This window comes from Drosophila navojoa, chromosome X (assembly GCF_054131105.1).
Source record: "Drosophila navojoa isolate 15081-1374.11 chromosome X, UAZ_NAV_1.0, whole genome shotgun sequence".
NCBI lineage: Eukaryota > Metazoa > Arthropoda > Insecta > Diptera > Drosophilidae > Drosophila > Drosophila navojoa.
The window spans coordinates 13,854,755-13,878,263 of record NC_142895.1 but is presented as its reverse complement, the minus strand read 5'-3'; the positions used below and the strand labels follow the sequence as shown (position 1 = coordinate 13,878,263).

Below are 23,509 nucleotides of genomic sequence, written 5' to 3'. Positions count from 1 at the left end.
TGTCTCACTCCCACTCTCTCTCTCCCTCTCTCCCTCTCGCTCTCTTAAATTAGCCCAGAATGATTTTGGCAGTCTTTTGCCATACAATTTGATGCTTCTTTAACTGCCTGTCCGTCGCCCATCAATTTTACTTACTGTACAGTCAAGCCTCGCAGCATTCGCGCACATAAAAACACAAATTTCCGCATAAATTACCAGCTCAACATTTTTTGATGGCCTCTCTTCGGCCTCTTCTTATGCCTCTCGACTGCTTCTCTTCGCCACTCTCCACGTCTGCTTCTTCCTGCTCCTGGCGATTATTGCTGTTATTCTTGGTTTGCTTATGTGCATAAGCATACGTAATTGATGCGTTTATATAAGCATATATTTCTTTATTGAGACCTGCTCTTCATAATGCCGAAGATTTAATACCCTCACCCATCGCACGTCATAGACGAGGTTCCTCTTCTTCTGGTGAGACCAAAAATTTATGTTTCACATATGATTGAGCTCTAGCCTAAGTTATTCCAGTTATGCCATAGCTGCGGACAAATTCCGAAACTTCTATGACCCTATATTTAAGAAGACTAAAGAAGGTATATTTGATAAAAATATTTTGCTTAATGTCAATCCAGAAGCATTCAGAGTTGCTTAAGATATTCCATTTATTTTTGATGACTTTTAAGGCATATCTGAGCAATATTTTACCAGGTCTCCTTGAAGAAATGTCGCAAGTCTTGAGCTGCTGCGCGTTACGTATATTCCATTCCCGAAAATTTTTTAACTTTATATTTTATCTTACTCCATTCAAGTCAATTGTAAGCCAAGTAGGCGGAAATTCACAATCAGCAGTATTTTTTGAGCCGACGTCTAGTCTATCTAAGCTTTAAGATCCTATATAGGCAGCATTCAACTCAGTTCACTTGGACGAGCTCCGTCAGTTCTTCAATGTTTGTTTATGATCTTGCAATTACAAGTGTTTGGCATCCATTGAGAATTACATAGAAAGGCACAACAGAAATTTCGATATTAACACAGATAACGCTTAAATGAATCAAAAGTTTGCCCCATAAACCCAAATAATACAAAGATATGCCCAAGTTACATCATGACGTCTGCCTGTCTATCTGTAGCAGACTAAAGGTGAAGCAACAACTTTATATCTACATGGCTCCAGTCTCAGAACAATATGTTTGCTTAAAGGGCAATTAAATTTGACAATTATTGTCGGACATTCATTTAGATGTATGAGATTTTTTGCTTTTGCCATGCTCTTTTATAATGTGAACAGGTGGAGGGATAGAGAAAGGAACAACAACAACAAATCAGCAGAGGCGGTAGAGGGGGTAGAGGCAGCCTAGCGATAAGGCCGTAAAATATGATGTACGCCAAGGGCTTGGAAAGTGTTTTACGTGCGTTTTATGACATGTCATGACATGACCCAGCCAGCAGCTAGCCTTGCGCTGTCGAATGTGACCTAAATATATACAGACAGACAGATAGACAGACAGATACATACGTACATCTATGTAAACATATACGGCCCATATGCTGAGCGAGAACTAGCAATGCCTCCAAGCTCTCAGCCAAAGGCGAGCCAATGATGATTAGCGCTGACCTCTGGCCTTGCTAGCGCCCGATCTGCCTGATAAGCAGCGCTAGAAATATGGAACTACGCATCGAGGCGCTGATAACAATGCGAATTTTGTGCCGCTCGCAGTCGCAATCCGAATTTGGAGCATCGCACACGCTGAAGCTCAGTCCAATTACAAAAACTAAGATGAAACTCCTGCACATTGTGCTGCTTTGCCTGGGCCTGGGGCTCTGCCTGTGCCCGGTGCCTGGAGAGGCGCGACGACTGCAGCGCGAGGCCAGCGCGGCGCCCGAGCCGGTGCAGAATGCGGACCTGGCGGCCGCAGAGTCGCTCAAGTCGGAGGAGTTCGTGTCGGATGCAACGACCACGCCGAAGCCACTGGGCATTGTCTCCATCAAATCGCGAGCCATCGCCATGGACCGAGCCCTGTGCAAGGAGCAGTCGCGTTACCATCCCCACTTCCCCAAGTGCTATCAGTACTGCAAGCGGCTCGACCACTGGATTGGCCAGTGCTGGCGCGAGAGCTGTCACTGCATCTCCTGAATGCAGCGCAGCTAAGCTATCCGTTCCAGTACCAGTTCCAGCTCCATTCACATTTCCAGCCCACCTTACGATGCAGACCCAGCAACTGCTCCAGCTCCAGCTCTAGCTTCAATCCCAGCAACTGCTGCAGTTTCTGTATCTAGTTCATCTTCAAGTTCAACTCCAGTTCAACCAGTTCAGTTCCAGTTTTAGTTCCAGGCTGTAGTTCAGGCTGTAGTTCCAGCTTTAGCAACTGCATCAGCATCAGCTCCACATCATATTAGTCTTCTGGCAAGGGATCTAGTTGCAGCTCTAGTTCCAGGATATCATTACATGCTGACTCCAGCTCTAGTTGCAACTTGAGGTAGCTCCAGCCACAGTTTTACTTGCGGATCCAGCGTTAGCTCCAGGTCCAGGTCCAGTTCTTGGTCTAGCTCCCTTAACTTGCGGCTCTAGATCCAGTTCCGGCACCAGGACCAGCTTCAGTTCCGGCTCCTATTCCAGTTCTGACTTCAGTTTCAGCTCCAGTTCCTGGCCTAGTTCCCTCAACTCTTCTAATTGCGGCTCTTGATCCAGTCCCGGATCCTGTTATATCTTCAATTCTAGCTGCATATCCAGCTCCGGTTTCAGCTCCAGTTCCAGTTCCTGTTCCAGCCCCAGTTCCAGCTCCAGTTCCAGTTCCACCTCCAGTTCCATCTTCAGTTTCAGCTCCAGCTACAGTTCCAGCTCCAGTTGCAGCTACAGCTCCAGTTCCATCTCCAGTTCCAACTCCAACTTCGGTTCCAGTTCCAGCTCCAGCTTTGGCTCCAATTCCAGTACCATCTCTATCAAGAGCTAGTTCCAGTGCCTGTTATCAATCCAGCTTTGGCTCCAGTTCCAGTTCCAGTTCCATCTCTAGCTACACCCAGCTCCAGTTCCTGTCTATGATTCGAGTTCTACTGCACGCTGCAGCCTCCAGCTTAAGCTTAAGCTTAAGCTCTGGTAACAACTTTGCCCTCAACTTTAGCTTCTACTCCAAGGCCAGCAACTGCTCCAGTTCCGACTACGCCCTCAACAGGCATTACAGCTACTCCAGCTCTTCCGTCAACACTTCAACACAATTTCCAGCATCCGCACCTTTGCCAGCTGCACCCACACCTGCTCCAGCGCCTCCTCAGCCGGAGGTCCACTTGCAAACTTAGTACTTACATAACTCTAAGATTTGTTTCATTAGCTGCCCATTACTCACACTTATCTGTGCACTTGTGCCTCGCTTGCTCTCTCGTGCACCGCCAGCTATTCACACTTATCCCTCTGTTTGCATTCGCACTAAGCCTTAGCTTTACAAGATTTCCCGTTTCTGCTGATTAAAGATGCAACAAATTTTGTTGAGCCAATTTCCTGTGCCTAATTAATAAGTTCAAGTTTGTCTTCATTATTTCTATTTGATTTTTATTCGGCCTCATCATATGATTGCCATGGCGAATTGAAGTTTCTCTGAATTTGAAGCTCAATTACCGTAATTAAAAATTGATGCTCAAAGTGAGTGGAGCGTGATGAGCTTCCGTTCCGGGAAATGGGAGAGGATTTGCCGAATCATAGTTTAAAGCGCTCTAATGCTGATTCGCAAATGAGCTGGCTTGCGAACCAGTTCAATCGACACAGCTGTAATCGCATCACATGCGCATAATCAACGGGAACATCTCATTGAATATTTCAATATTCCGGCGAATGTTTGGAGCTGCGCCCCGTATGTGAGGTGTTTAAATTTCTTATGTATTCTATGATAAATATGCATGCAGATGGCAAGCTTTAGCTGGAATTGTCTCGAATTGGGCGTGGCAATATACTTTGATATGTGCATATGTAAGTGTGAAGCAAAAATAAAGAAATTCGCACATTTTGCAAATTTTGCACGAATGTCCAAAACCCTTACACATACATGCATATATACAAGAGCGTGTGTGTGTGTGTGAAGTGTTTGCTGCCAGCTCTATCTCTCTCTCTCTCTCTCTTTCTCTCTCTATCTCTCTCTCTCTCTCTCTCTCTCTCTCTCTCTCTTATATGCTAATTTAATAGTAAACAGTGGCAAAAATATGCGCCCAGTACATAGCAGCAGGGGACAGAAAACGACCCAAAGTAGGGGACATCTCTGAATGCGCACACATGTAACGAGTGACAGTTACTAATAGCACACACTAACACACACGCACACACTCACACACGCACACACTCATTCAGATTCTTTAGTGGTATGCTGTTGTGCCACAGTAAGCACACAATATGCATATTCATGAACTAAGTGGCTGCATTTTCAGCGCGCGCGAGTTTTTTCAAAAAGATTCTTTGTGCAAATTGCGAGCATTAAAAACAAAAACAAACAACAGCAAACAACACAACAACAAAATGGGGTTTTTGTTATAGTCGCTGTCTGCATTTTTGTTGTTTTCGTTACATTTTTATTTTGATTTTTTCACTTATTTTTTGTTTTTTTTTTACATTTTTACACCAGTCTACAGTGCTGCCGAAAAGTGTGTGCACACAGCGCGCCATTCGCGTGTCACACATCTGACTTACACGATTGTTGAGTTCGTTTTTCTTTCTATTTTCTATAAACATGATATTTTAACTGGCCCCCAGCGGCGAGCAATGGAGCATACCAATTGCGGGCACTAGCGAACAGTGTTGTATAGCTAATAATATGAGATAGTCTTTGAGATTATCTGCCTGAATTACCAATAGAATTCAATTCAGACTGAAGGCAAACAATTAAGCCAATCATCGGAGCAAATAATGTTTATCTTTAATAGAAAAATAATTTCGAGTAATTCGGTTAAAGATTATATCATGGTTAGAAAGAGTTCTAGATCAGTCCAATAATAGATTACACTCCGTCATATTCGTCGTATGTTCGTCTTGTGCTGGAACTGGATCAGCAGCATCAGCTCATTCAATTGAGTCATAACCATATTTCCAGCAATTCGTTTGTCTATCCGCCTACCCTCCTTCCACCTGTAATATTCATCCATCCATCTGATTAGACTGGTACAGATTCAATAGCTGATTCAATTTTTGTGTTTATACATCATGTCGTTCGAGTAAAAAGTCGGCCTAACGTTCAACTGTTCAATCGTCCGTCCGTCCGTCCGTTCATACCTGCATTCGTCTCTCAATATACAGTATACAATACTACAATTTGAACCATAAATCTATATAAATCTTAACCGAGTCAAGTGAAATTCCTATTCAGTATTTAGCTGCACTCAGCTAAGCATAAATCAATACAAGACCCTTACGTATATGTATGTGTGTGGGTATGTACGCAAAGAGTTGAAGTGGAAAGCGCGTTACGGTTGTGTCAGATAACTGTCAGCCGCTATCACTAGGTAGTATCAATTAAAGGGGCGTTCCCTGAAATGATTAGCACCGCTTGACACTAACGAGGAGCAAACGTGGAATGCCGCATTATTAGCCCATTTGATTGATCTGATTGTCTTCCCATTCAAATTTAATGAGCTACGAGAAATGCCAAAAATATATGCTCAAACACTGAATATTCCTGGGGACTCCAAGTGTGACATGGAATGGCAAATGTGATATGAAATACCCTATAGTCGATGTGGTGCTAAGCTGAAGCTAATAAGCAGGGAAAATTTGTGAAGCACAAGGGAAATGCCATAGATCTAAAAGATGTTATATATAAGAGACAGTCAAAGAATATTTGTGTAAACGAAATTAATATAGAGTATCTGCTAGTCGAGCAGTGCTCACTCCCTTACCCTCCCCTCTCTCTCTCTCTCTCTCTCTCTCTCTCTCTCTCTCTCTCTCTCTCTCTGTGCCTGTTTGCCGCAGCACTTTGGGCCGTGTCTTTTTTTGTCTTTCTTGTGGGTCCACTGGTTCAACTGATTTAGCTCAATAATGCGACGCGTCTCTCACTTTGATAAGGGTCCCGTTGTCAACAAATAATAACGGCAACAGCGGCGGCAAAAACAATAAATGGCAGGACAGCAAACACGAGTTCGTTATCTTCACCGCAATGTAAACACTGCCACACGATTTTGACGGGGTGGCAACGCTGCGCCGCAAATGCCAAACAGCCAGACATAAAGCGTTAACAACTGATAAAGATTTTGACAAATCTACAAGCGCCAATAGCTGAGGCACTTTATATTATACAGTATATAGGAATATATAAATAGGCTGCTCTTGGTTATAATAATGAAAATATTCTTGGGGAGTTTACATAAGAGAAGCTAAAAGTATTGCTGTTTGTTTGAGCTGTACAATGAACTGAATTTAGCTTAAAGACTAAGAAACTCATGGGAATTCCATTGTTTATATATATTTTGTTGTATACCTTGAACCTATTGTATATGGAAAACAGATAAAAACCAAATGGAGGCGTGAAAAACCTACAGAATATATTGTATATTTCTGAGCAGGATGCTGAGCTGAGTGAGTCCTATTCCCGACTCGAACTTTCTTATATCTTCACTTCCTAGCAGTCTTCACCTGAATCTTGACATTAGATACGACAAAGTGTAGTTCATCTTAAGCTCTCCAACTCCCTATAGATGTATCGCCATACAGTCAATGTAATGTCATGGCATCCCACATTAAGTAGAGCTTCCTAGATCTGCCTTAAAGCTGCCTAGGCAACAGAATGGGCTGCCTAAAAAGTCTTGAACAAATTTGTTAAAGTTGAGCCAGAGTGGACAGGGCTGGGCGGACGAGTGGGGGAGTCTAAACGCTTTTGCCAGATACACGTATACACGGAATACATATCGTATAATTCATATAAATTTGCTGAGCACCAGAACTCTCCCCGGGGTGCATTTAACTAAACGCAGCGCTGGGCCGGCCGAGGAGAGCCTGAGCAGTCAGAGCAGCCAGAGCATCGCTGGGCTGACTACTCGTGGCAATTATAAATGGTTGAAAATAATTTCATTAAAAATGTAAAAAGCGGCATCAAATAGAAAAGTGTATTAATAGCAGCCAAAGAACTGCTCCTGGTACTGGCCCTGGTCCTGGTCCTCGTCCTGCTCCAGAGTTGGCGCAGGAGCGAGAGCCACACCGGCAGCAGCAGCAGCACAAACTCTAGACTATCCAATGTTGTCGTACATTTAGGAGTCGTTGTCCGTATCCGCCGTGTCCGTATCCATGTCCATGTCCATGTCCATGTCCATGTCCGTGTCCGTGTCCGTGTCCAAGTCCGTGTCGGTGTTGGCTACGTGCTGCCATTAACTTTGCTTTTGCCGTGCACACCTTGTCTACTCTCTCTCTCTCTCTCTCGTTCACTCTCTCCCACTCTATCTCTTTGTTAGCTGAAAGACATTGTCCTGCCATTGTCGTTGTTGTTGTTGTTCGAACTTTCGACTTCCTGTGCCCAAAAGGTTTGCACTTTGCGCCTGCTATTTGGTTTGCAAATTTAATGCGTTCGTAAATTTTCAACTGAAATTTCATTTGCGTTAGTTCATTTCGAGTGCTCTCTCTTTCTCTCTCTCTCTCTCTATCCCTCTCTCACTCTCTCACTCACTCTCACCCCTTCAATCAACCCAACTAGTGTTCGGGCAGTCTCTGGCTAGTTACACTTTTTAGTGCCATCATCATTTAGGCTTGCGAAAGAGAGACGGAAGGAGAGGGGAGAGCGAGTGAGAGTGAGAATCTACATCCATTTGTACACTCTTGCCAGGTGCTAACAATGCGTGTTGCATTTTTCGTGAGCACAGGAAATTAAGTTGGCAACTTTACATAAATCGTTATCCCCGAACCAAAGTGAGCAGCAGCTATTCGACTATTCTATTTATGATTGCCTCTATTAGAGGGAAAGTAGAAGTAGAAGGAGACTAGATATACATCTGTATCTGTATCTGTATCTGTATCTGTATCTGTATCTGTATCTGTATCTGTATCTGTATCTGTATCTGTATCTGTATCTGTATCTGTATCTGTATCTGTATCTGTATCTGTATCTGTATCTGTATCTGTATCTGTATCTGTATCTGTATCTGTATCTGTATCTGTATCTGTATCTGTATCTGTATCTGTATCTGTATCTGTATCTGTATCTGTATCTGTATCTGTATCTGTATCTGTATCTGTATCTGTATCTGTATCTGTATCTGTATCTGTATCTGTATCTGTATCTGTATCTGTATCTGTATCTGTATCTGTATCAGTATCTGTATCTGTATCTGTATCTGTATCTGTATCTGTATCTGTATCTATATCTGTATCTCTATCTCTATCTCTATCTCTATCTCTATCTCTAACTCTATCTTTGCCTCAAAATTCTGTCTTCAATGGGCAGAGAGCAATTTATATGTCCTTCTATTAGTAAGAAAAAGGTGGAAGAAGCGCTAAAGAGTTCCGCATATCGTGTCTTTAATTGAAGCAACATATTCCAGTCGTAATTATTTTAGCTCTCACTCTCTCCCTCCCTCTCTCTCTCTCTCGCCCTAGCTCGCTCGCTCTATCCATCTGTATCTGGGTGTAAAAATGCGAGTAGGAAGCAGTTAGCATTAAATTATTTCAACTAATTTGCTGTAAATGATATTTGGCAATGCTCATTATTAAAATGTGTGTGTGTGTGTGTGTGTGTGTGTGTGTGTGTGTGTGTGTGTGTGTGTGTGTGTGTGTGTAGGTGTCTGCTGTGCGCGTGTGTGCTGTGCGTGCTCATAAGTTTGACAGCACAAGGAGCAGCATCTGGGCCAACACGTGGTATGAGTGATGTGCTTCAGCTGAATACACAACCGTGCACCTAAATAATAACAGACTGTTTATTTTCGCTGTTTACCTGACGTGGGTGCCGGCAGAAGGGTTGGGGCGTGCCCCCAAAAAACAGAGACGAGCCAGCCAGCAAAAGAAATGCCAAGGCCTCAAATGTTTACCTAAATTTACTTCAAATGTAACTAATTAAATGCTTTGGCGCAAATTAAAAGTCAGCAGAATAACATAACAAAAATCAAGGAATATTTCAACATTAGAGGTACTCCGCCCAAGAGAAAATTATCAAAAAATAAAATATAAAACAAATAAATTTATTACTAGACTTCATTTACAATATCAAATAAAATCGAGGCTGAAATGCTTTGGCAACGGAAAAGTTGTGCGAAAGCATTTGAAAAATTTGTTTTTGTTTTTGTTTTTGTTGTCGGTTCCTTCCGCTGCCGCATTTGTTGGTATTTTAGGCAATTTAATTACATTATGTCAGTGGCATTCCCAAAGCCTTACCAATTATATTTCAAATGAAAATTAATACAAAGCCAAGAAAGCGAATAAACAGCTAACATGAACATGCATTTAACAAAATTGGGCGCTCGCTTCAAGCAGAAAATATACAAAAACAAAAAATATAATAAAATACAAATGAATGTATAAAAATTATACATATAAATTTAGTTACATATACAAACATATATATAAAGATCTGCAAATTAGCTTAAATTTTGCACGCACCACTGAAACGCAGTCGCCCGCACGGCTCAGTTCCCAGTTGCCGGCGATGGGAAGTGATATAATTGCTGGGGCCGGAAACGTTAACTGACTGAAAGAGTGACTCGACTCGGCTCAACTCAACTCAACTCAACTCAACTCGACTCCACTTCACTCAGCTCGACTCAAACGCCAACGCCAACTGCAACAGCGACTACTCCGCTTAACTGGCAATGGGGACTGGAGCTAGAGCGAATGAGATTATGGCAAAAGTTGTTAGACCAAGGAGCAGATACCCTATATGGATGTTGTTTACAAATGTTTTGTTTTTCCTTTAAAATAAAAAGTGCTATTTACTGAAGATATATATTATATCATATTATATTCTATTATATTATATTATTTAAATTTCATAGACAAAAATATAAATAAGACGTGTTGAAATAAATTAATTAATTTGCAAGATGAAATATTTTTAATATTAAAAACAATATTCCATAATATATTATTATTATTTACACTATTTTTTTTTCATTTAATAAAAAAAAATTAATAGTAATAAAAGTTTTAGATCTAAAAAAAAAAATAAAAATAAAATTATACAAAAAAAATGTTTGTTTTATTTTTAATTAAAATAAGAAAAATATTGTCATTATTTATATAGATTTTTGTTTATATATTATATATATCAAAAATTATTTATTTTAAAAAATTTCTGTAAATTTTAAAAAACTTATAAATTTATTGTTTTTTATTAGTTTATTTATATTTATTATTTATATTATTTATTTATTAATATCATTTATTAATTTAGTATTCTTATTTATTATTAAATTTATTTATTTTTTTTAAATATTTTAATTAGCATAAATATTTTTTTCCAACGTAGAATTCTTATTATATAAAAATAAAACTCAAGTAAGAAAAATTGTAGAATATTTTATATATTTGTAAGTAAAATAAAAAGCAAATATATATATTAAAATCTACTCTCTAATCAGCTCAACCGCATACACCTTCTGTCTACTAGTCGAATTTACAGGGCATTAGAGAGAGCGCGCAAAATAAAATAAATAAAGTATTCAAAGTATTCAAGTTGGCGAAGCGCCCAAAGTGTTGCACACTTGACTGCGCACAGGACGTGGGGCCGAGGGGGAGGCGCGTGTGGGAACGGAACCAAAACAGTCGGTGGGCGTGGCCGATGGCATTGCGGCTGTATGTCGGCTCACACGTTGGCGGATGATGGAACGGGAGGCGCGAGGCACAGATAAAAATTCATTTCACAAATGAGCTCTGCGTTGGCCACAGCCAAATTCAAGATCCACCTTCGCCGGGTGTGGGTCAGCTCCTGTCTCTCTAGCTGCCTGTGTGTGCCTGTGTGTGTGTTAGTGTGTGTATTATCATTGCGTCTGCATGTGCGCTCGCATTTATTCATATTTTACGCAGCATAACTTGGCGTTTCTGCGAATTAGCATACCCGACCTATTAATATATTTATGTATGCATCAATATTAATATGCGCGCACAGCGACTAGGCCAATTTACTGCCTGAGGAGCTGAACAGATATGCCAAATTATTAGGCTTGAGAGGGTTGCGTGCTCATCTGGCTCCCCCTCACAAAATATTGTATGTACATATATACGAGGATACTCACATCTATGGCTCTCTCATTGTTTTGTTCCTCAACTGTTTTTCAATAGGTCCCTCCTTACAGATTTCTCTCTCCTTATTCTTCTTCTTCTTTTTACTTCTACTACTGCTACGACTTCTACATCTAGTTATTTTTATACTCCCACTTCTACTCCCACTTCTACTCTACTTTTTATACTTTCCACTTCTGCTTACTTCTACTCCTCTTTCTACTCCAAAACTGTCTACTACTTTCTACCCCTCCTCTAATTCTCCTTCTTCTTTTTACTTCTACTCCTACATTTACTCCTTTTTATACTCCCACCTCTACTTCTACTTCTACTCCTTCTTCTCTCATTTCTGCTTACGTCTACTCCTATTTCTACTCCTTTTTCTACTCCCACGTCTGCTCCTTTATTTGTATTCCTCTTTCTACTCCCACTTCTCTTTCTCCTACTTCATACTTCTACATCGACATCTACTCCTTTTTCTACTCCAAGCCTTTCTACTACTTTCTACTCCTCCCTTTGATTATACCACTTCTATACCCTCATTCTTACTCCTTATTACTTTTACTCTTATTTCTACTCTCACTGCAAGTCCTCCTTCTCTTTCTTTTTCCTACTTCTACTCCTTCATCTACTCCGAATTACTACTCTGACTCCTACTCCGCCTGCTTATTACTTTTACTCCTATTTCTACTCCTTTTTCTGCTCCCACTTCTTATCCTGCTCCTACTTCTACTTTTCCTTCTCCTACTTCATCTCACTTCTACTCCTACTTATACTCCTTTTTATACTACAACTCCCTCCATCTTAATTGTACTTCATCTAATACTTTCTCTCTATGTTTCTCACAGTTAGTCAATGTAAAACTTAAATACAAAATTGCACTCGATTTTCATTTGGCGAATTGTGCACAATTCGCATCTGCAGACCCTATCGATGACTCGTTGCCGCACTGGTGCTGGACTGGGGCAGTTTGGGGCACCGTTCGGGGCCTTTATTTATTCAAATTTGATAGCTGCGAGTTGTGGCACAATTTTCAGTTAAGCGCCCGCCTCATTGTTGCATCCATTTCAGTCGGGCAATGCACAATAATGACCTAAGCTAACTTCCTATAACGGGGCGCTGCACAATTGTGGTAGTCCTGCCACCACTCGCCCGCCACGCCCCTTCCCTACGCACTCTCCGGTCCAGCTACTAGTACTATCTGGCCCTGGGCAGAGGCAGAGAGGGCTTGGTAAATTCTGGGCGGAAATTTCGTTGTGGTTCGTTCGCGTTCTCTCGGGCGTGCTGGCTGTGGCTGTGTGTGTGTGGTGGGTGCATGGACGGGGGCGTGGTTGGGGGCGTGGATGTGAGCATCTCGTACTCGTGACTCCTCAACAAATATTTATATTGCGCACTCGAATATTCAGTGAGCAAATCGACGCTTGGTCAGCAATTGCATTTAAATAGTTTTTCATTTGACTGGGCAATTCGTGCTGCTCTTCTGGCCGTGCCCGTGCCCCGATCCGGACCCGGGTCCATTTGGAGCGTGTTCATTACGTGTGCTCCTCGTTTTTCCTTCTTGTTTTTTGGTTCCTTTGGTATCAGATATCAGTATTGCCCCATCAATGGCTAATTTGCAGATCATTTTCAATTAGTGCTTGGCTCTTAAATGTTCCTTTTTCCTCCATTAGTCTCTCGCTTGGTTCAAGGACTTCTATATAGATGGGGTGTGAGCTCAGCCAATGCCAAAGTAAAATCAGTGTTGTATAACTTAAAGAAACATAAGTGGAATCGAGGCTGATGTATCCAGTTTCCATAAATTGCTCCCTCACAGTTAATTTTCACACATTTGGATGGATAAATACTACTCGAGTTCGATGAAAATCGCATAGAAGACTTAATGAACTAGAGCGAAAGAGTAAAAGAGCGGGCAAAAAGTTTTCGCTTAGTAGAGTGAACTTATTCAGGGTATTTATACAGCTGTAGGGTAGCCTGGACTTGAAGCAAAGGTTCAGCAGGAAATTTTTGATGGGGATGGGGATTTCATGGTTAGGCAGATATTTATTTCATCTCTAATCGTACTGACTAAAAGTCTTTGGCTGAAGCTCTTCATTTTATAAAGATCTTATATTACTGCTCTTTATCGACCTTTGCCTATCTCTGTCTCTCTAGTTAAGCCTTTCTCCCTCTAACTCTATCTCTGTTTCTCTCTCTCTCTCTCCCTCTCTCTCTCTCTGTCAGATTCACTTTCGCTTTTTTCTACCTTTCTCTATTTCTAGGTTCCTCTATTCTTAGGTTCCTCTCACTTGCTCAATATCTCTGTGTTTCTCTTGAACTTTCTCTCAGATTCTCTCTCTCTCTCTCTATATATATATATATATATATGTATATATACCTCTCTACCCCACTTTTTTTTCCTCTATCATTTAAAGAATCTATTTTTCTTTTTAATTCTCTCTACTTAACTCTATCTTTCTCTCCTTCTATGTCTCGCTCTCTTTTTCTCACTCTCTAACTCTTACACTCATTATCTTTTTCTATATATCTCCCTCTATTCCTTCATCGCTCTCTTTCATTGTAGTGAGAGACAATTTCTTTTTCTATTCTTTCTATTCTATTCTCTCTATCTCTGTATATAAACTTCTTCTTTTTTCTTTCTTCTCTCTCTCTCTCTCTCTCTCACTCTTTCCATGTCTCTCTCTCCATCTCGCTCTCACTCTCTCCTTCCATCTCTCCTACACTCTGTGTATATCATTGTCCATATCTATATTTCTTTTCCTTTAGTCTTACATCCTTTTTCATTCTCCATCTCGTTCTGTCTCTCTTTCTATCCCTCTACCCCATTCAAATGCTGAGTATCTCTAAGCCGAGCAATTTTAAGCAATGTATTTCGCAAAAGTTTTGATTTTTTCGCTTTCACAGCATTTTGCAGCATTTTGTTTATTCCCTTGTCCAATTAAATGCGTTTTGCTGCCCGCAAAAATAACAACAAACTTTTTTGATTAAAATTAAAAAAAAGTTTTGGTGCTCGTTTTTTGTTGTTTTTTTGGTTTTCGTTATTGTTTTTATTTGGCTGTTTCTGCGGGAAGTGGACAATCCGGGCGCAAGTTCCGGCGGGGCAACAAGTGGCGCTGTGACGCTGGCAGGCGATCAATTTGTGTGCTTAGTGAAGGAGTGCTCGAGTGGAGGAGAGGGGGAGGGGGAGGGGGGTGGCTGAGGCAGGGGTATGTAAATGGAAATGGAGTGTGATGTGGGTACACAAGTGCATAAGGCGCGGCGTACAAAATAAATTACAATAACAATGAAATGAAGTGGCTGCCGAACGGCCAAGTGTCCTGCCTCAACGCCTCCTCCTCCTCCCCCCTGATGCCTGCGGGCGATGCGTCTGTTTCAATTGCAACAACGCCTCGAGTTGTTTACTGGCAAAACTTTAACCAGAAAAATTACAACATCGCCGCAAATTATCTGCGCCAGTGTCGCAGCTTAAGCAGCAGCAGCAGCGGCAGCGGCAGCAGCAGCAGCGGCAGCAGCAGCAGCAACAAATTGGCATAATTTCAATGTGAAACTTATTCAAAGTCAATTGTTGGCACGCGGCGTGGCAGCAGCAGCAGCAGCCAGAAGCGAGCGAAGGCGCTCTGCCACGCCCCAACACCAAAACGCTTCAATTGCGCACTCACATTCAGCGACAACAACAACAACAACAACAGATACAAATGAGCATTTGAAACATTTTCATGGAAAACTTTTTCTTTATTCACGTTCGCTTGCTCGCATTTTATTTCACTTTTCTTTTTCTGCTGTTGTTGTTTGTGTTTTTTTCTCTTCTTCTTCTCGGTAGCGCGGAAGTCGTAATGAATAATTTTGTTTTCAACTGTGCGGATAGCGGCACCAAATCTGAATCCATATACCTATATAAATATACGTGTATGTATGTATGTATGTATGTATGTATATGTATGTACGTATTTGTATCTGGCTCGGATCGTTGGCTGCTGGGTTCAGTTTTTGGCTTGGTTTGGTTCAACTTTGCTGCGTTGACAACTTGACTCAGTGGCCAAGGCATGGAGCCAGGGGGGCGGGCAGGCAGAGGCGTGGGCAGTCGCTGACAAATGCACAGGGGGTGCGCTGGGGCAGGCAGATACATGAGAGTGAAAGGGCGATAGAGCGTACGTGATGAAATAATTCAAAACAATTGTCTTTAAATCAGATTTGAATTGTGCCAACTTTCGAACAATTTGAAAATCCTCAGATCAATAAAGCTATAAATAAAGTTCGATTGAAATTGCTTAAACTATTCGAATAATGGAAAAAATCGAAATTTTAGCCCTTTTATCTTTCATTTGAAAGTTGACTGAGCGCTGGGACCTAAGATATCTTAGATAAACCGATGAGAATCGCATAGTAGGGCACTCTCCGAAGGCATATCTATTATAAGTTTTCTTGTCTCTATCGATTACACTAAAGTCACAGTTTGGGCTAATCTCATATATTCAAGTTGATCATTAAAAATATATGTTACGAAATCGTATATATAAATATGTATACATATATGTATGTATATACCAATTATATTATTTAATCCAAAGCCAAATTTCTATTCCACCACCGACAACATTTTGTCATCGTAAATCGAAAATATAAATAGCTTCCAAAGTGAAAATCTTGTTTTTCATTTGAAAAAAAAAAATAATAATAATAATAAAGAAACTAAAAAAAAGTCATAAAACACAAACACCAACAAAATAAATAGTCTTAAGACTAAAATCCGCAGCGCGAAAGCTATAAAAAAAAACAAAAAAAAGTGAAGTGAAGAAAAAAATTTAAGTGAATGCGTTACGTATATGCGACATAAACATCCCCATAAGCTATGACAGACTAGTAGTGCGAGTGATAAAAAAAGGCTTACAATTGTGAAGATATATGTTAAAATTATTTTATAGTTAAAAATATGATAAGCATTTTGTAAACACTGAATAAAATGAAATAATTTATATGAAATAATTTAAATATATAATAATATTAATAATAATAATAATAATAAAAATAATAATAATAATAATAATAATAATAATAATAATAATAATAATAATAATAATAATAATAATAATAATAATAATAATAATAATAATAATAATAATAATAATAATAATAATAATAATAATAATAATAATAATAATAATAATAATAATAATAATATAATAATAATAATAATAATAATAATAATAATAATAATAATAATAATAATAATAATAATAATATAATTATCTTAGCTTGATTAAGGGACTAGCTGATGCTTCCGAAAGCATCACTGGAGCTTAAATATATTTTTTGACTAATTGAAGAACAATTAAGAAATATACGATAAGTATTTTTGTAGCTTTATAAGCTTTATATAAAAAATATTAAGTGTACACTAAAGGTCTTTAAAATCAATAAGCTTTCAAAGCTCTTTGTTTACAAATTGTATGCCATTGTCATTTTAACATGGATTCCATATTAATTAAATATTATTCTAAATATAAGTGTATACACTCCAGTATTTGTAAAACGAAAAACTTGAAGAGTCTAGCAAGCAATATAAATTAAAATATTTATTTAATTTAAGCCAAAAACCTTTGAAAATACGTTAGATTGGATTAATAATAACCAAAGCTAGGCCTGGAGGCCTTTGTTGCTCTGGCTTAACCAAAATTGTTATTTATAATTAATTTTTGGTAACAATTAATACAAAAAATAAATAAATAAATAAAGATCCAAAACTTGACTAACTTAATAAATAATATGATAAAGCTCATTTAAAGCTGTAATGTAAAGAAAGAACAGTTCCTTTTTTTTTTAATGATATGTAAGCTCCATTATTTGTTTACAAGAAACTCAATATGGACATTTACTGCGCATTAGGTAAATAAAGCTTTAATGGGCTTTCGATGCTTTGCAGTTGTTATTGCAGCGACATTCTAAAGCTCACTCGTAATAAATATATATGTACATATGTATGTACTTTGTGTACTCCCACTGCTTCGCCTAAAGCACTATTAAATACGCTACACTTAAGCCGTTTTAATGCTTCACGGAAAAGAACTCTCTATTGTGCTTTACCAAAGCTTAATGTGCTTTGAAAGCTTTCACGGGAATCATGTTTGTTAAGCTCTGATAAATTGGTTTACTTAGAGTAGCGCATTCTGCATTGTGTCCATGGCCGAAACAACATAAAGAAGAAGGCCAACTTGAGCTGGCGACGACTTGACCGCATAGTCAAAGCCATTTAAACCAGTTCAACTGCAGAAACACTTTAGCCTGCAGCCTGAAGCCGGTTAGCCAGGCGGCCAGGCAGCCAGGCAGCCAGAGCTCTCTTTGTTGATGCTGTTACACCCATTGATGCAACAGCAGCTGCGTTTCCGTGGCAATAAATGCGCCAGCTTCCTTTTTGGCTATCACAAACTTGTTTCCAGCTTGCATCAACTTCAGCTTCAGCTGTATCTGGATCTGGATCTGGACTAGCTGCTGCTCTTGGTGCTGCGCTGATTTAGTTTTGTCTACCCACTGGCATGGCAATTGCATAATGCGCTTTCCATGCGGACTCACGCATCGCACTTCCTGACATGTGTGCATGCAGTTAGTGCGCACTGTATGGCGGCGATTCGGTGAGCTAATTAGTTGCCAGGCAGATAGACAGAGACAGAGAAAGAGAGAGACACAGACAGACAGGCAGACAGACAGGAGACAGGCAGTCAGCCAAATGGCCGCCTTTTTTGGACAACTCGTATATACATATGTACATATGTGTGTATGTATGTAGTCTTATAGCCAACGATTAAAAAAAGCCAAACTATTCATCATGAAATTCCATTTGGTGATTATGAAATGACATTAAATATAATGACAAGCCAAACATTAGCGCGATTGCAGGCGCCCCTCATTATAATTATGCGACGAGCTCATGCAAGTTTTCACAACACAGTTCGATTCGTAATTCTCGGTAATTCGTCAAACGTATTCAAATATATGTGTCTATGTGTCACTTTTCATCATAACTTGATACTTTTTACAATTGCGCTCAATTTTCCATTATTCCCACTGCTTCCACTCTTTTCTAGTCGCTTCTGTGCGTTCATAACGATCCTGCCTGATTGGCCTCTGTCTGACCATCTCGCTCACACTCAGTCACAGTCCAGGCTCTGGAGTACATTCAGTTCAACAGCTAGCGTTGTCTCGCTCTCTCACTGCATGACAATTGGAGGATATGAAACGCAAATCAGTTGCGCTTAGCTAAGACGCAAACCCAGTCGCAGAATATTTATACAAGCACTGTGAGTCAATAATGTCTTCGTACAGCAGAAAGGAATAAGAATATTAATTTTTTACGCACAATGGTGGAAATTCAACGATTTAGAACTAGTTATTAAGAAAATATTAAAAATAAATTAAACACCAATAAAACTGTAAGCTAATTAACCAAAAACAAATACATATATATTATTATATATAAACACAAAGTATAAAATTGTAATATATAAGAATATTATGTATAAAAGTCCTATAACTAACACCTTATACAATAAAATGAAAAAGTATGCGAATATATATGTATAAAATTATACAAAATTATAATATTAGAGCATAATTTCAGTACATAATTTCTCTATAATGGGACGAGTTCATGGAAGAATTCTTAACAATAACTTATACATACATATGTACATATATGACAGAATATACACATATTAAAATCACACTTGAGAATAATCGATTTGTGACATCATAATTAGTGCATAATTTATATAATTTAAATTTGTTTGACATTTCTTTATCTCAATTTGTGCTACTGACTCATAATACCAAATTCGGCAACAAGCAGCTTCTCGATATCATATGATACCGTCAAATGTATTATGCATACAAATGGGGCGATTTCTGGCATCAGTTGGAAAGGTCAAAGCGCCTGATTGATATAACTGAGACGAGAGCCGTGCAGCTCTTTAAGCGCTGCTCCTACTTACTAACTGTAATGCAACTAGTAGCAGGAGTTGTCCTTCATCTTAGCATCTTGCGTAGCGCTCCTTGACTCCTCCTGCAAGGCAACTGTTGCCAGCTAACGAGTGCTTCGCATGCATTCAGAGCGCGGCTCATACTCAATTTACTCGTTTCTGCTGAGATGCTTAACTGGGCCAACAAATGCAGCGCGTTGACAATTGCAGGCGCAAACAAGCAAAAGGTGCGCTCTAGTCGCGAATGGGGCATGCGCGACTAGCAGACACTGTGTAGACAGCACAGAGACACGACTGAGTAAAAGTGAACTCTACAAGGTGAATGGCTCACAGTCCAAGTCGATAAATATCGATTTAGCATGATATGAAAATCTAAATACTTATATATCTCAACGTCTTTATGTATTCTTCTTTGACCTCTTACACAGCGAAACACTAGTTAGGATCATACTGAAATAAACACACTAAATATACTTAAGACACGAAATCGATAGTTATCGTTTGGTAATTCTATAGAGAATCATACACAAAGAGATCATTGTAATGATAACTTATTAATGCTTCTTCCTTAGCCCGATAATAGAGTTCCGATAATATTCGAGATTTTCTGAAATTACTTTAAATTCGAAATCGATAAATATCGATTTAATATGATATGGAAATCAACACACAGATACAGGCGAGCCTCGATAATGCGTACCCCACTAAATCGAGCATCGCATTAAATCGAAATAAAATTCTAACCTCTTGATAATTCCCTATAGCTTGAATTTCTGTGTAAGCCCTTGCCATTTCGAATTATCGGGACTCGACTCATACTGCCTAAAGCATGCTCCTTGGATCGCTTTGATAATTAACGCTGTTAATAGTCGATCAATCATACTATATATTCCTAATATACCAAATCGATAAATATCGATATAGACATCAGCACACAAATAGACCATAAATACTCTAAGTACTCTACCCTGAAGCCAAGCGACTCCAACTCAGTTTCAAGGCGTGCAGAGCATGACAGGCAAATAACAAGTGAGGGGAGAGAGAGAGAGCAAGAGAGGGGTCTGTAAGGTGGGCAGCATGAGAGAAGTGCTATTGCAGCTCTTTCTAAACCCTGTTTGCTTTTTCTCCCTCTCTCTCTCTCTCTCTCTCTTTCTCTTTATATGTGGAACAGCAAATTAAACTGTGTCGCTTGAGTCATAAACAGCCGCTGCTGAACGCTGCTCTCAGCAGAACGAGCCGCAGCTGCTGTCGTTAAAGGATTTTTGTTCCCTTTCTCTATGAGTGTGTGTGTGTGTGTGTGGCTTTTTTTTTGCACTTTAGTCAACGTTTGCACGGCTAATTATAACTGTTTTACACCGGTGCTTGGCCACTAACAAGAACAACAATAACAATTAAGGTCGATCGAGGCCAGAGGCTCAGAGGCACAACCATCTCATTCTTGGTGCAGCTTTAAGCATGCCGCACATAATCTATGTGTGCGTGTGTGTGTGTGTGTGTGTGATTGTAAATTGGGGCTTTCATTTGATGTAACGTAGGCATTATGGACATTCATTGTTGCTGTTGTTGTTGCCGTTGTTGCTGTTGTTGCTGTTGTTGCTGTTGTTGCTGTTGTTGCTGTTGTTGCTGTTGTTGCTGTTGTTGCCGTTGTTGTTGTTGTTGCTGTTGCTGTTGCTGTTGCTGTTGCTGTTGCTACCAGCATTGGGAGTCACTGTTAAGTTTTACTGAAAGCCACTTGAATTTATTAGGAACACTCATAAAGTCATTGCTGCTCTTCGTCTTCCTCTTCCTCCTCCTCTGGCTGGAACTGTTGCTGCTGCTGTTGGCCAACGACAGCTAGCTGGCTTTTGCCTTTGCCTCTGCCTCTGCTGTGGGTTGCTAGGCTGGTGAGGATGGTGAGGAATGTGCTCAGCTGTTTTTATAGTGCCAAACTCCTAATGGATGTCAAATTTGCCAAGCGCTTGTGTAACAGCAATGCGATGTGCCGAAAGTGAAAGGCAACAGCGGAGCTGCAGAGCGACCAGGAAATACCCTGTAAACAGGAGGTTACGAGACAATGAGACAAGTGGAAGAGAGTTGAAGTGAGTGATACAAAAAAGACCAATAGACAGAAAGAGAGTGAGAGAGCGAGAGTGAGAGAGTGAGATAGAGTGAGAGAGAGAGTGTGAGAGAAAGAGTGAGAGAGATAGTGAGAACGAGAGAGAGTGAGCGAATGAGATAGAGAGTGAGAAAGAGAGAGAGTGAGAAAGATAGAGATTGAGAGATCAGGAGTGAGAGAGAGAGTGAGAGAGAGATAGATATGGAGACAGAGAGGCAGATATAGTAATATGTGTACAGTGGAAGAGACGTATAGAGAGATAGAAAAAGAAGAAAAGGAGAGAGATGTATAGAGAGATAAATATATATATATATATATGTATATACAGCAAAACTGTAGATGATTTCATATGATATATTTCATTATTTTCTGTTATTCTGTTATTTCAGGTAGACTAAGAGATAATCCAAAAGCAACAAATTGTAGGATTACATCTAAATGACATACAAGGCATTCAATATTAAGAGAAAGCTCCCCCTTTTCCCCTTATACATCCCTTGTATTTGCTTCAACGCAAATATACCTCACTTCTCTCACTCATTTCCATTTACAGGGTATGTGAAAAGAGTCAACAAAGCAAAAAACAACTAATTTAATTGATTAAAATATGGAAAACTGCGAAAAGACGTCTGCTCGAAATGCCTTTGCTGTGCTCGAGCGTCACTCGAGCAGCTCAAAAAGTCTGTAGCTCATGGTCCATGGTCAATTAGTTGGAGAGAAATAGATTAAAAGCTAAGTTCACCTATGCTCCCCGGTCACTTGAGGCAAATGCACTCGATGCCGTTGCTGCTGGCTTGGCTTACTTGGAGTGCGTTTACAACTGACTTCGCATAACAATCGGGCTGGCCCGAAGCTCGTAGGCTCACAAAAAAAAGATGGCGCTGCTGCCACTCTGATGTCCTTCAAGTTCACTTTACTTAATTCAATCTCAGTGAAGTCAAGTCAGTTGCCTTGCTTTGTTTGCAGTGTATTCGAACCTGTGCTTCGTGTTTACTTTAGTCAAGCGAGATTCTTCTAAACTCTAAAATATTAAAAAACAAGAGCTTTGCTGTCGTGCTCTACTGACTGCGGTTATAAAGCTAGATCCATTTCCCGAGTAGAGACATCCACAATTGGCGTAGTTATATCCGCCATATTCAGCTTACAAAGCTTACATTCCATATGTCAACCCTCTGGAACCCTGTTTTCTGATATATGAGCAAATACATTTTCCGAATTTTCACGCCACTAATGGGTAGATCAGGAAAAGGATATACACGAACAACTTATGTAAATAATTTGTTTGAATCTCTTGAGTGAATATCTTGAATGAATCTTGTGAATGAAGCTCATGAATAATTTCTAGATTGAAAATATAAAATATTTTGAATGAATATCGTGTTTGAATATTTCGAATGCATAACTGGGATTCGGATATTGAATGAAGATTTAAAGGGAGTAGTTTAAGTCAATAGCTTGAATGAATAACTTGAGTGAATATCTTAATTGGACTTCATGCTTGAATATCTAGACTATTTTTTTCATACTTGGAGTAAATATCTTGTTTAAATATCTTGAACGAAGAATCGACATTAAATATATGTGTTTTGTTACAATCTGAAGTGAATATCTTTTTTTGAATCTCTCTCGAAAGAATATCTGGAGGGAATATCGTGAATGAATATCTTAAGTGAATATTTTGAATGAGTATTTTGAGTACATATCTTGGTTGGATATCATGAATGAAATTCTATATTGAATATCTAGTTTGAATATCCACAATATTGCTTTAATTTCTTGAGCGAATATTTGATTTGAAGATCTCTAATGCAGATCTGGAGTTAGGGTATTGAATGAAGATCTGATGTGAATATCTTGATTGAAAATCCTGAGTGAATATCGCGGACGAATAACTTGAATGGATATCTGGAATGAATATCTATCTATGATATTTCAAAGTACAAGATTCTCTCACGATCCTTCTGTTCTCCCAGCTTCTGAACTTAGAGCCAGGACATTCAATTGACACAACATTGCCAACTCTCCTCCGCCGGTCTCCCGCTTCTACTCTATGAAATATCTCCACATGTCTACCTTATTCAACTGCTTAGCATAGCTTGTATATATTAAGCTATTGATTAAAATTCCTAATAAACATAAAAGCCTAAGACATCCACCTAAATAGGCTAAACTGGCCAATTAAAGCGGAAAAGCCGCGCCTGGATCGTGGCGCGCTTTGCGTATGGGCATTAATAAATATAAACTGAGCACGCAATAAATTCCAATGCAAATATGAAGCACAGGCTCATAAACTAGAAG

General features: G+C 39.5%; 1 protein-coding gene across 1 annotated transcript; it reads left to right on the top strand.

The window, feature by feature from the left end:
• The first annotated feature begins 1,685 nt into the window (after positions 1 to 1,685).
• Positions 1,686 to 3,492, top strand: LOC115564920 (uncharacterized). Its single transcript, XM_089264401.1, has one exon. The coding sequence runs from the start codon at positions 1,760 to 1,762 to the stop codon at positions 2,114 to 2,116; it is 357 nt and encodes a 118-aa protein (XP_089120527.1). The 5' UTR covers positions 1,686 to 1,759; the 3' UTR covers positions 2,117 to 3,492.
• Positions 3,493 to 23,509: the final 20,017 nt, after the last annotated feature.

Bases quoted from the DNA above. Each gene is read 5' to 3' on its own strand.
- LOC115564920 (XM_089264401.1), top strand. From the start codon at position 1,760: ATGAAACTCCTGCACATTGTGCTGCTTTGCCTGGGCCTGGGGCTCTGC.